This window comes from Dipodomys spectabilis, unplaced genomic scaffold (assembly GCF_019054845.1).
Source record: "Dipodomys spectabilis isolate Male_0828 unplaced genomic scaffold, ASM1905484v1 ptg000039l, whole genome shotgun sequence".
NCBI classification, from domain to species: Eukaryota; Metazoa; Chordata; class Mammalia; order Rodentia; family Heteromyidae; genus Dipodomys; species Dipodomys spectabilis.
This window is the reverse complement of record NW_024870716.1, coordinates 2209480-2224073: the sequence shown is the minus strand read 5'-3', so window position 1 is coordinate 2224073 and position 14594 is coordinate 2209480. Positions and strand designations below refer to the sequence as shown.

At 38.8% G+C, this 14594-nt stretch overlaps 1 protein-coding gene across 3 annotated transcripts in view; it reads right to left on the bottom strand.

The window, feature by feature from the left end:
* The window catches only part of Senp1 (SUMO specific peptidase 1), a 58236-nt gene that overhangs the window by 6786 nt on the left and 36856 nt on the right, over nt 1-14594 (bottom strand). For all 3 annotated transcript variants that reach the window (XM_042677451.1, XM_042677449.1, XM_042677450.1), the window contains 2 exons: nt 12765-12896; nt 16-219 (listed from right to left, as the gene is read on the bottom strand). In XM_042677451.1, the coding sequence (XP_042533385.1) occupies nt 16-219; nt 12765-12896 (336 nt within the window). The remainder of the gene's footprint in view (nt 1-15; nt 220-12764; nt 12897-14594) is intronic.

The window sequence follows — 14594 nt, the reverse complement described above, 5'->3', positions numbered from 1 at the left end:
AAAGGAGGTACTCACAGCTAGACACCAGTGCACACCCAAGTGAATGGGCACTAGAAGAATGTCAACAGAAAATACATCCACTTTCTTTGTCCAACGTTTCACTGCCTGATAACCAGCTGTTTTTAACTTAGTGAAGAAAAATGTGTTAAATGCATGCACACTTGGCAATCCCTTCTCTTTACTTCGTTCCATTAGCATGTTCATATAGAAATTGATGATCTGTAGGAAGAAATTACATATTAGAACACTCAAAATAATGTATTATAGAGGAACAAAGCAGTTGCTGTAATGAATAGAATTATGTTACTGTTTCCAAATCAATTCTATGAAGATCTCAACATCTGATAGCCTCATGTACCTATATCAACTTCTGGTAGGGAAAGGGTTGAGGCAGTAATAGTCAAAACAGGTAAAGATGATAACTATATTATAGACTTGACAATACAAATAGGTCTATGTTTACCAGACTTAAGAGTGTTAAATCAAAAGACTAGAGAAAACTGGGTGCTGGTGGCTCACGCCTGTAATCCTAGCTACTCAAGAGGCTGAGATCTGAGGATTACAGCTCAAAGCCAGCCCCAGCAGGAAAGTCTGTGAAACTCTGGTCTCCAATTATCCACCAGAAAACCAGAAGTGGAGCTATGGCTCAAGTGGTATAGCACTAGTTGAACTGAAGAGCTTGGGGACAGCGTGCAGGCCCAGAGTTCAAGCCCTATGACCAAAAAAAAAAAGGACTAGAGAATAAGAAGGAAGAGGTGCTAGAAAGTGAGGCTTAAGAGAAAAAGGAAGCAAGGAATACCAACAATTAATAAGGCACATTAGCAGTTACTTTAATCTAGTGGGACTATGTGAGCAATCGGTTCCTTAACTCCATTCAATTCCAGTATTAACCAAACCTTAGGTAAGGATTACTTGGTTTTGAACAAAGAGAATATTCTGTTCCACAATTAATGACTGCCTTCTCAGCCTCATTAGCCATACTACAGAGACTTAGTCTTAGGTAGAGTTGACAGAATCAACATTTCATCAATTGTACTCCATACTGACAACAGCTCAGCAATTTCACCTCTGTAGATGCAGACTTGGATGTAGAACAAAAACCCGGATTATGCCATTGCAGGTGGCTCATGCCTGTAATCCTAGCTACTCAGGAGGCTGAGATCTGAGGACTGTGGCTCAAAACCATTTGGGGCAGAAAAGACCCTGTGAGACTCTTATCTCCAATTAACTATTCAAAAACTAGAAGTGGAGCAGTGGCTCAGAGTGGTAGAGTGTTGGCCTTGAGCAAAAGAGCTCAGGGACAATCCCTACACCCTGAGTTCAAGCCCCCTACCGGCAAAAAACAAACAAACAAAAACCCTCTGATTACAAGAGACCTAAAAGTAAAGCTACAAACATGAAGAATAAAGTTCTCCCTCAGAATCTAAAAGCTTAACTTTAATAACAAGTGTGAGAGAAAGATAATGCTTAACAGATAAGTTGGATAATTTTTTTCTGTTAACCAAACAATGTTTTCTCTAATAGTAACTATGTTGTCTCTGTTCCTCTAAGTCCAGGACTTCTTAGTACCAACATCTGAAAGTTATTGTGCCAGAAGTTACTGCATACTTACTTTATGTGGCCAGTGGAAGCCAGGCTAGAGTCTGTCAACTCCAAGGAATGAATGGTCTAACTGAGCCACAGCTTGGAAATATGACTAAGAAAACAGGCACATTTTTCAGAATGCTTTTTGAGGAATGGGAAAATGCCCCTGTCCTTTGACAAATATTTACACACCAGGATGCCAAAGCAGTGAGCTACTGCCCAACAGTAGGCAGCTACATACTGGGTAGGCAGCAGGGAACACCGCCAGGAACACACTGGAGGCATGGTCTAGACTAGAGAAAGGGCCCATAGATGAAGATGCCTAGGTAGCTGGAGGGAAACCGCGCTCACCATGAGGCAGAGCTCTCAGGAGAGGCTAGCTCTGAAGACAGATACTGTTCTGTCTGCAGCTCTGATGTTTGAGCAGTAGGCCCTGCAGGACCCAGAGGACTCAGGCTGTAATTAATTCTATGGCTTGTGTGTGATGGCCAATAGCTAACTGGTGCATAATTATTTTAAATAAGGAAAATCTATGAAAGCACAATTAGAATAGCAAACTTTTCAAATCTAGGTTTTCAGTTTAACTTTGACCAAAGCTAACGGTGCTTAAGATTGCAACTAGTTTGGTGAAAATAGCTACTAATGGAGGTGAATCTGCCCAGGAACACAGATTTCTAGGACATAAAACTATATCCTCTAGTGAGAGAAAATGAGCCAAAAGGAACAGATAAGATTCCTCTGCAGTATGGAAATTCCTCAAAAAACTAAAATAGATCCAGCAATACCACTTTGGGCATTTATACAAAAGAGTGTAAATTAGGACACAATAAATGTACCTACACACCCATGTTCACTGCAGCACCATTCACAACAGAAAAGTTTAGGAGACAGTACAGAGCCTTCACGATCGAAGTAACTGGATCAATAAAATGTGGTATATATGTACAATGGAATTTTACTCATCCATCAGGAAGCATTATATTATATAATTTGCAAGGAAGTGTATGGACCTAGAAAAAATTTTATTAAGTAAGTCTGGCTCAAAGAGACAAAGGGCACATGTTCTCTCCTATGTAGAAATTAGGCTTGAAATATAAACGTACATGAAAACAAACATAGGGCCATATACACGTATACACAAATGGACTGAAAGGGTGGGTTTCCATTGTGTAACTCCTTCTAACAATGAAAAGTTTAACAAGATGAATACCAGATAGCTGAAACAGGTCTTGTCAGGAGGGCAGTTAAAAGGAGGTGGAGCAGATGGAGACAGAAAGGAAGGGTGGGTGAATATAGTCATAATGTCAATGTACATATATGAAAACTGAACTAAAAAGATGAGCCAGGCGACGGTGACTCATGCCTGTAATCCTAGCTACTCAGGAAGCTGAGATCTGAGGATCAAGGTTCAAAGCCAGCCCAGGCAAGAAAGTCTGTGAGACTCTTATCTCCAATAAACCACTAGAAAACTGGAAGTGGTGCTGTGGCTCAAGCAGTAGGGTGCTTGCCTTGAGCTGAAGAGTTGAGGGAACAGTGCCTAGGCCCAGGCATCAAGGCCCACAACCAAAAAAAAGACAAGTAGGTGAGTAGGGCTGGGACAGATAGGAGGGAGGAAGATGGAAGGGGTAACACCCAATCAAGAAGTTTTGTACATATAAATGGACACATTTGAACTGAAACCCCTTTAGACAACAATTTGAAGATAATAATAATTACTCTGGCCTTCTACCTGTCCCACAATATTAGTCATGTAATGAGGCTATCCTCTCAATGCAAGGAGTAAAGTGAACAGGTAGATGACTTGTCAATATGTAAGACAGCGAGGTAGGCCACATAAGTTATATATTTTAATGGGCAAAAAAGGACAAACAGGAAAGAAAAGAAATTAGGTACAGAGATAAAAAGCCATCAAGCACATCAATGCTGAGCAGATATTTTTCTTCTTCAGGTACCTATCAGAAAGGTTATTATTTCTGGTAATACTTTAAGTTGAAAATAAAAGGTGATGTAAATGAGTGTAATATTACATAACTATCTCATTTTTCAGGAGAGACTTCCAGAAACTGAAAAAAATTTCTCTAGACTTATACACACTGAGATCTTGCCCCTACCTTTAGAGAGTCAACTACAAAGCTAAAGACTAATATAAGAAGAACAGAGACCTAGTGATTGGTTATTACAGAATCTGTTTCCTTTGAGATTCCCTCTTCCATTGCTCTGGCCCTCCCTCAAATCACGGTTTCTCTATGGGGAGGGAAATGGCTTCCTCCAAAGTCAACTAGTTAATTAACTCTAGAGTTATTTTCCAATTCCCCAATATCCAAGTAGGAGAGTGTGGTGGCCTCAATAATTAGCCATTATTCTGTCCAAATGAGAAAAACTGCCATAGTTCAGCCAAGAATCAGTCACACCCAAAATAAGCTAGAGTCAGAGAACAAAAAGAATCCTACATGTCATTTCACAGTGGAGGGCTGAGGATGAAGGAAAAGGAAATGAGAGAAGGGATCACAGTGTTCAAGATGAAAGAGAAGCAGTGATGGCCACCACATTTGCTTCTATTTTGTGAAGACAAAATGTCTCCCCTCCCCCACTGGCAACAGTCCTTTCCGAACACAAGATTTTCTTAGCTCCAAGAGATCATAAATTGAAGAGAACTAAAAGTAGACCTGTTTGTTTCACCACCTCACCATCATCTGAAGACTACTGTCAAGGTTGTAGTATACTTGTCAACCTTTCTGGGACACACACTTGCCTGTTTTGCCTTTATGGTTCCTACTGCCTAAGAAGCTGCTTTTTCTGCTCTCTTCACAGTCTTGGCCAAGAGAGTCTACTTGTCTATGCAGTCCTGTTTGAGGGCGGGAGGTTTGTTTTTAGTGTCTTTGTTCTTTTTTTATCTTATTTGAAGAGTTGCCCAGCTGAAGCTGAAAAAAAGGCTGTTCTTTTTAAAGGAAAACCTACAACGTTCTTAAACTAAGGATTCAATCCTTTTGTGCTACCACAATGACATAAATGACTACTGATAACTGTATCTTCTTTCTTGCTCAGCAAACCAGCCAAACTTGTGTTCTTATGCATCTGGAAGTAAACCATTTCCTAGCAATAAAGACTTGCTATTTAACCTTATCATGCTTATTTTGGACCTCTTTATTTAGTTTAAGAAAAAAAAAAAAAAAAAGCTGTTCTGAAAGTCCTGAGCATGACAGTTTTCCTGAGCAGGGACCAAGACAATTCACAATTCTCAGGAGAACAAAAGCCTTTTCCTTTTCCATTTCTTGACCTTTCCATTCTGATTTTTAAATTAAATTTATCTTAATCTTTCCATTTTCATTGTTTGGTGTGGGGGGGAGGGCGCGGGTGTACGTACATGCATGCGTGCATACATGTGTCCTGGGATTTGATCTCAGGGCCTTAGCTTTTTTCTTAGCTTTTTCTAGTGACTCTACTACCTGAGCCACAGCTCTACTTCTAAATTTTTGGTGGTTAATTGGAGATAATACTATCACAAACTTTCCTGCCCAGGCTGTCTTTGAACCATGGTCCTCAGATCTCAGTCTCCTGAGTTAGGCAGGATTACAGGCATGAACCACTGGGGCCTGGCTTCCACTCTAATCTTGAAATTAAATTTATTTTTGGTAACCACTAAACCCAAAAGAATAACCAAACAGTAACTCCTTATTATTATGGTTTAGAAGGTCACTTAATCCTAAAATCTGGATGAACAATATTATGAAAACAAAGAAGGCCAACTTCACTATAAAATAGATTTTTCTCAAATGCAAATTCAAGCAACAAATTGTTAGAATTACTTCTAGAGTTTAAGAGAAAAGCATGCATTACTTTTATGGAAGCATTTATAGGGAATAATTAATAACATAAATCCCTGATTTACCTGGGCTAGTTCTATTAAGAAACACTCTAGCCAGGCACTGGTGGCTCATGCCTATAATCCTAGCTATTAAGGAGGCAAAGATCTGAGGGTCACAGTTCAAAGCCAGCAATGGTAGGAAGGTCTGTGAGACTTAAATTCCAATAACAATCAAAAAAGCAGTAAGTGGAATTGTGCCTTAATTGGTAGAGCATTAGCCTAAAAAGCCCAAGGACAGCACCCAGACCCTGAGGTTCAAACCCCAGCACTGGGATGCACATACATGCACAAGCACGCGCACACGCACACAACACACACACACACTTCAAAGAAGTAAATTAACTATGAGGAAGTCAATGAGTCACTTTTCACTCAAGAGTGTGTAACATGGGAGATCACACATTTACTTGATTAGTTTATCTCATTTTGCTTTATTTGCTGCTTTTTGCAATTGATTTTCATTCCTTAATGAGGATCTGTTTCCAATATTAGGTTGTCTAGTTAAGAATTAATATTTTATGAGCTGTTTCCTCTTTCACCTGAGCAGTACTCAGATTTAATTACATCTTGGATATAGTTATTAAGCTGAGACCAATATCAACTCCTCATTTCTATGAATTTTAAAAACTTTTCATAAGGGAATGAAAAACATATTCAATTATTTTGATTTGTTTTATTCTTAGTAATTTTTTTTTTGGGGGGGGTCCAGTCATGGGGCCTGAACTCTGGGCCTGGGCGCTGTCCCTCAGCTCTTCAGCTCAAGGCTAGTGCTCTACCACTTGAATCACAGCACCACTTCCGGCTTTTGTTTTTTCTGCTTATGTGGTGCTGAGGAATCAAACCCAGGGCCTCATGCATGCAAGGCAAGCGCTCTACCACTGAGTCACCTTCCCAGCCCTCTTAGTAATTTTTATTTTTAATATTACGTCTTTTTTGTGATACTGTGGGTTGAACTCACACTTGCTAGGTAGGCACTCTATCAGATGATCCATCACCCTAACTCTTTTGGCTTTATTTTTAGGATAGTCTCACATTTATGGCCTGCCTGGCCTAGACTAAGATACTATTTACATTCCCATGTAAGTGTAATGACAGATGCATATCACCATAACCAGCTACTGGTTGAGATGGGGGTCTCACAAACTTTTTGCTCACTGACCTCAAACTGATATCTTTATCTACATTTCCAATGTAGTTGGGATTATAGGCATGAGTCACCACACCTAGGCTTGGTTTTGTTTTGAATAGGATGATATTAATTGTACAAAGAGGTTTCATTGTGCTATTTCATTGTGCTATTTCCATACATATATATACTGCAATTGGATTATATTTGCCCTCTCTCTTACTCCACGCCCCTCAACCTGTTCTGTGGCTTGAACTCTGGGCCTGGGTATTGTCCCTGAGCTCCTTTTGCTCAAGGCTAGCACTCTACCACTTGAGACACAGTGCCAATTCGGCTTTTTTTTTTATGATTAGTGAAAATGAGTCTCACAGACTTTCCTGTCTTTGAACTGCAATCCTCAGATCTCAGCCTCCTAAGTACCTAGGATTATAGGTGTGAGCTGCTTGCCCTTCCTTACTTCCTTACACCTACATTCCTCCTCCTCTTTTCCTTTCCACCTTCCTAGCAGTTACCCATTTTACTTTCATGACCTTTATTTCTTTCCCCTAGCTTCCACAAAAGAAAGATAACACGTGATACTTGTCTTTATGGGACTGGCTAATTTCACTTAGCATATTCTCCAGTTCTATCCATTTTCCTGCAAATAATATAATCCATTCTTCTTTATGGCTAAGTTATTTGTTTTCTTCAGGACAACCAGGTTGACTGGGGTAAGGTGGAATCTCAATGTAGTTTGGACTTGCATTTCTCTGATGGTTAAGGATTTTGAACATTTTTCATATATTGGCTATTCTTAAGAACATTTGTCGAAGGGGAAACAAAGGAAGAGGCAACAATGCTTGATAAGAAATGTACTCATTATGGGGCTGGGAAGGTGGCTCAGTGGTAAAGCACTTGCCTTGCATGCCTGAGGCCCTGGGTTTGATTCCTCAGCACCACATAAGCAAAAAGAAAAAAAAGCCAGAAGTGGCACTGTGGCTCCAGTGGTGGAGCGCTAGCCTTGAGCTGAAGAGCTGAGGGACAGCGCCCAGGCCCAGAGTTCAGGCCCCATGACCGGACCCAAAAAAAAAAAAAAAAAAAAAGAATAAGAAATGTACTCATTATCTTGCCCACGTAATTGTAACCCATCTATACGATATTTTCACAATAAAAAAAAAAAGAATACTGTCTCATCTGATTTGTTATCTTTTTTTCTTTTCCTTCCTTGTTTTGGATTTTTAAGAATATCATTTTATCTCTACTAGCTTCAAACTTATTTTTAGTGGTTATTCCAGGATTCACATTATGCTTTCAAACTAACAGTCAATTATCTCATTTAACATTAAACCACTTCATATAGAATGGAATAAAGTAGTAGTAATGCTTTCTTTGCATATTTTTTATGCATTTTAAGTATTTTACTTCTACATGTTACACTCCTACAGTATGTTAGTGCTGTGTTAGTCAACTGTCTTTTAGAAATATCAAAATTTCCATTGCTCTTCAGTCCCAGAATAGATTGATATTTCCATGATACTTTCCTGGAAAGTATGTATGTAGAATTTGTTATATTTCTGACAGTATAGGTCTCCTGATGATGAACCTTATAAGCACTGTTTATCTGAAAGAATAAGGCTATTTCTGAAACAAATTGCTGGGTATAGAATCTATGTTGACAAATCTTTTCTCTTCTTTATTACTTTAAAGATGTAGTTACACTATCTTCTGGCCTATATAGTTTCTAACAAGCTATTATTGTTATCATTCTCCTAGCAAGCCTAATATATCCTTTTACCTCTGGCTATAGTTACTAGTTTTCCCTTTACAACTGTTTTTCAGCAGTATGACTCCTATACATTTTAGTATGGTGTTTCTTCCATTAGAATATACTAAATTTCGTGGATCTGTAGTTTACAGCTTTCCAACTTAAGCTATCTTCTGCCATTGTTTTTAAAAAAGTTTTTTTTTTAATTGCCTATGCTCTGCTTCCCTCGTCTTGCTTAGACTGCCTGGTGCTGTTTCAGAGCTCACTGATGGTCCTTTCCTCAGTCACTTTTCTGTGTTTTTATTTGAAAAGTTTCAATTGCTTTATCTTTGTGTTCACAACTGTTTTTCTTCCAAAGTATCTATTTATATCATCCTAAGTACATATTATTTTTGATTCATTTTTCCTGAACAAATGTATATTTTAATAATGATTTTAACATCTTGCCTGCTTAATTTATCATTTTACTTGTGGGTATTTTTTTTTTTGGCAGTCATGGGGCTTGAACTCTGGGCCTGAATGCTGTCCCTCAGCTTTTCAGCTCAAGGATAATGCTCTACCACTTGAGCCACTGTGTGTCACTTCCCGTTTTCTGGTGGTTTATTGGAGATAAGAGTCTCAGGGACCTTCCTGCCCGGGCTTTGAACCTCGATCCTCAGAGTAGATCCTTCTGAGTAGCTAGGATTATAGGCTTAAGCCACTGGAACCCAGATACTTGTGGGTTTTTTTTTAGTAGCAATTTTTTTGTGATAAATTTCACAAATTTCACAATATTGTGACATAGTGATACTTAGGTAAAGTCACAACACATTCTAATCTTCATGCGACAAATTGTTTTTATTGTGGTCTAGAAAGTTTGTGAATTCTATGAACAGTTATTTCTTCCACATCGAGTGATATGTAATTTTTTTTTTTGAGTCCGGTCGTGGGGCCTAAACTCTGGGCCTGGGCGCTGTCCCTCAGCTCTTCAGCTCAAGGTTAGCGCTCTACCACTTGAGCCACAGCGCCACTTCCGGCTTTTTTCTTTTTGCTTATGTGGTGCTGAGGAATTGATCCCAGGGCCTCAGGCATGCAAGGCAAGCGCTCTACCACTGAGCCACCTTCCCAGCCCTGATATGTAATTTCTTTCCTTTTGCTTAGTGTCAGCTGTTCCCTCTTTCCCGATCCCTCCCTCCGTCCCTCCCTCCCTCCGTCGCTGCCATTGAGTTGCTTGGTTTGTTTTGATTAATGTACTTGTATTTTTAAGTGGTATGATTTTTCTCATAATGTGAATTTTCCTTCCTCTTCATATGTATAGTCATTAAAAATGTTTTTATTAACATGTGTTAACTATACAGTGCTTAATAACTTTTGATTGGATACTGAACATTTTGAGTTTTATGTTGGGTTTTGTTGTTGCTGCTGTTTACTGTATTACTTAAAATTTAAATATAGCCTATGAAATTGACAGGATATACAAAAAAAAGTAGTAATATCTATTTGAAGAAAGAACAGAATTTAAAAGAGGATAAAACTACTTATAAAAGATAGAATTTGGCTCTGGGGAGGTGGCTCAGTGGTAGAGTGCTTGCCTTGCATGCGTGAGGCCCTGGGTTCGATTCCTCAGCACCACATAAGCAGAAAAAGCCGGAAGTGGGGCTGACGCTCAAGTGGAAGAGTGCTAGCCTTGAGCTGAAGAGCTGAGGGACAGTGCCTAGGCCCAGAGTTCAGGCCTCAAAAAAAGAAAAGACAGCATTCACAACTGAGAAAGAGAATTATGTACTTTTACAATGACTAGCAATGCTTTCTTTGTCTTTTTTATGCATTTCAAGTATTTTACTTCCACATTACAATCCTACAGTATGCTTAGTTCTGTTAGTCAACTGTCTTTTAGAAATATCAAAAGATAAAGAACATTTCCATTGCTCTTTAGTCCCATCAGTCAGAATGATATTTCCAATATGTAGCAAAATTTAAGGCTATGCAATATTTCATCAGAATCTTGACTTCTCAAAGGCAATAACTTTGAAAGCCTAACAAGCATAATTCTTTTTTTTTTTGTCAGTCAAGGGGCTTGAACTCTGGGCTTGGGCACTATCCCTAGCTCTTCAGCTCAAGGCAAGCGCTCTACTGCTTGAGCCACAGTGCCACTTCTGGTTTTCTAGTGGTTTTATTGGAGATAAGAGTCTCATGGACTTTCCTGCCAAGGCTGGCTTTGAACTGTGATCCTCAGATCTCAGCCTCCTGAGTAGCTAGGATTACAGGTACGAGCCACTGATGCCCAGCTGCATGATTCTTTTTTTTTATTATTATTTTATTTTTTTAACTTTTTTTTTTTTGGGGGGGGGGGTCCGGTTGTGGGGCCTGAACTCTGGGCCTGGGCTCTGTCCCTCAGCTCTTCAGCTCAAGGCTAGCACTCTACCACTTGAGCTACAGTGCCACTTCTTTTTTCTTTTTGCTTATGTGGTGCTGAGGAATCGAACCCAAGGCCTCAGGCATGCAAGGCAAGTGCTCTACCACTGAGCCACCTTCCCAGCCCCTGCATGATTCTTTTTAAATGGTGCTTTTTAAAATTGTTCTCATCATTACCGAACATGAATTAGCACTACTTTCAAGGTTAACATTCTGAAATCTGAAGAAAAGCACTCTCTACAAAGTTTTTGCTTGCTAAACATCCAGTGATGGGTTCATGGAATAGAAAATACTATGTTTTGATGAATACTGCCTCTGTTAAGGGTTCTTACTGAGGTGGAATTCACAGTGAAGTGCAAGAACTCAGCTCATATCCTACTCACTCCTGCCCTCTAGAAGGTTTTCCCTGCTTTACAACAAGCAAGCTTCAATCTCTTAAAAATAACTTTCTCTCCAGCAGTGGCCGGCAAAAAAAAATAGCAAATGACTAAAGATCAAAAATACCTTATTAATGGATATTTTTGTTTATTCTTTATTTTCATTTTCCTCCTTGATTTGATGAGCCTCCCCTATTATTTGAACCAATGTTATAATATCTGAGGTGCTAAACCCCCCCCATAGTACCAAAACAGATATTCCTTATCATTCTTGGCAAAAGACTATTACTCAGGAAGTGATGAGTTCCTGAAATTTCCTTATAAACTGACCAGTAGTACCAACAATAAGAGCCCCAGAAAAAAAAATATCAACATCTTGAACATAATGTAAGATTCTTTCGTTCTATATACTTGATCCCATTATGGATCAAATTTAAGATTCTAGAACAGCCTGGTACAGTAGATAAGACCCAATGCTTGGATTAGAATCTTGGCTGTGCTACTTAATAGTTACAATATCTTGTAAATTTCTTAACCTTTTTCTTTTTATCTATATAATAGAGATGTTAAACTATAATATCTATTTCCCAGGATACCTATTTACAAGAGTAGAACATATAAACATTTAAAATAACTCTTCATTCTCTGCTTTATGGTGAGAACATCCTTCTGACATAAAACTTCTGACATACAGGCTTTTATAGGCTTAGAAATAAGATTGATCAGTTTAAAAATCATACTGTAATTAATATACTTAATTGGAATTAGGAGGTGCTGGTGGCTCATGCCTATAATCCTAGCTACTGAGGAGGCTGAGATCTGAGGATCACAGTTCAAAGCCAGCTCAGGCAGGAAAATCCATGAGACTTATCTCCAATTAACCCTAGAAAACTGGAAGTGGAGCTGTGGCAAAGTGATACAATGTAAGCCTTGAGAAAAAGAGCTCAGGGATAGTGCCCAGGTCTTGAGTTCAGGCCCCAGGAGTGATAAAAAATAAATAAAAATATCATGATAAAGACTATACTGAGAAATTTATCACTTACAATGCAAGCAGACATAGAATGGGAAATAGAAAAACTGGATTCTTGTATAAAACCCCTAAAGTATTCCTCCATGTTACAAGACAGTTGGCTATTAAATAAAGATAGGAACTGCAAGGCAGATGCTTTCAAAAGAAGATGAATGTCAATGTGCTTTCTCTTCCCTTCAATGCTCAAAGCCTTAATGAAACAAAAACTGAATCCAATAATTCTATACTTTATAGTACATAAAAATCACCTGAAGTTGGCTCAGTGGTAGAGTGCTTGCCTCGCATGCATGAGGCCCTAGGTTTGATTCCTCAGCACCATATAAGCAGAAAAAAGCTGGAAGTGGTGCTGTGGCTCAAGTGGTAGGGTGCTAGCCTTGAGCTGAAGAGCAGAGGGACAGCACCCAGACCCAGAGTTTAGCCTCCACGACCGACAAAAAAAAAAAAAAAAAAAAAAAATCCCCTGAAATACTGATTAGAAAATGTGTATATCTACTATCTTTCCTCATACTTACAAGAAAAGAAGCTTAAAGTGGTAATTCTGATGCAGATCATCTAAGGACTATGTTTTCAGAAACAGTGAACTAGCACCCTTAGTTTCCATTTGATGTTCAACTACTACTTGTATACAAAAATAAGTTCAAGAGTACCTCATCATTGAGCCAATTCAAATGATTTAGAGTTTGAATATCTTTGCGTGTAATGGTCAAACGGAATGCTTCACTGAGAACTTCATCTTGGTTCCCATTACGAAACACACTCTTTATTTCTTTCTCCATTTCCTAAGAAAACAAAAGATGACAAAAATTAAGCCACATGGCTTCAGACAAACCACCAATCTCCAGACTATATTTATCATTAATCAACTGCTTGTCAACTTACAATTAATTTACTTCGAACATTTTGGTTTACATTCCTCCCCAGTAATTTCCCTGATTGATTCCTGCAATTCCATCTAATCCTCCCCTCTCAGATCTTTGTTTTATATTAATTTCTAAGGTATGAAATAACATTTTGCTATTAAATTTCCTAAGACTATGAAAAGAACCTCCTCATGTTTTACATTTCTGGTCTAAATATTTCTTAAGAAACAAAATTTTTCATAGAAGGTAATAATGGAATAAAGGGTAGTTTTTTAAGATACTATTTTCTTAGAAGATTTTACTTTTTAAAAATGTAAATATATGCCAGGCACCTGTGGCTCATGCCTGCAATCCTAGCTACTCAGGAGGCTAAGATTTGAAGATCAAAGTTTGAAGCCAGCCCAGCAGAAAAGACCCCATGAGACTCTTATTTCCAATTAATCACTCAAAAACAGGAAGTGGTGCTGTGGCTCAAGTTGTAGTGTTAGCCTTGAACATAAAGAGGACCAGGGACAGTGCCCAGGCTCTGAGTTCAAGCCCCACAAATGGACAAAAATAATTTTTAAAAATAAAAATAAAAATGTAAATGTACAATTGGAACAACTATAAACTGTGTTATACTCACCAGCCTCAACTACTTTTTTATTGAAGCCAGGACCCAGACCCTTACACATACAATGAAGTACTTATCCAATGAGCTATATTCTAGAGTATGAATTAAGGAACAGATTGTTTAAGTGCACAGACTTCTTTGTAGTTCCCAAATTTTCCACACTGGGTTTTCATTACTTAAACTCAGCTTACTTTCATTACTTAAACAACTCAGCTTACAATTTGGTTATCAAATTACTGTACATGTGAGGCTGGAGTGTAGCTCAACAGTAAAACACTTGCATAGCATGCAATAGTCCCCAGGTTTGATGCTCAGAATAAAAACTTACAGGCTAGACACCATTGACTCATGCCTATAAGCCTAGCTCAAACAGGAGTCTGTGAGACTCTTATATCCAATTAATCACCACCAAAACCCAAAACGCAAAACCCAAAAAGCCAAAAGTGGAACTGTGACTCAAGTAGACTCAAGAGCACTAGCTTTGAGGAAAAAAATCTAAGGAACAGCACCCAGGCCCTGAATTTAAATCCTCAGTACAAGCACCAAAATAATAAAATAAAAAAATTTAAATTCACCTGCCTTAAATAAAAATGCCCATGAAATGAAATATAAATTTATCAAATGCTTTTTTGAGGCAGTTTAAGGCCACTTACAATTTTTTCAGAAATTTTCAACACACATTTTTTTTAATAGGTCATGGGGTTTGATCTCAGGACCTGGGTTCTGTCCCTGAGCTTTTTCACTAGCACTTTACCACTCTGAACCATGGTGCCACTTCTGGCTTTCTCATGGTTAATTAGAGATAAGAGTCTCATGGACTTCGCCGGGCGCTGGTGGCTCACGCCTGTAATCCTAGCTACTCAGGAGGCTGAGATCTGAGGACTGCGGTTCAAAGCCAGCCCGGGCAGGAGAGACTGCGAGACTCCTATCTCCAATAAACCACCAGAAAACCGGAAGTGGTGCTGTAGCTCAAGTGGTAGAGCGCTCGCCTTGAGCTGAAGAGC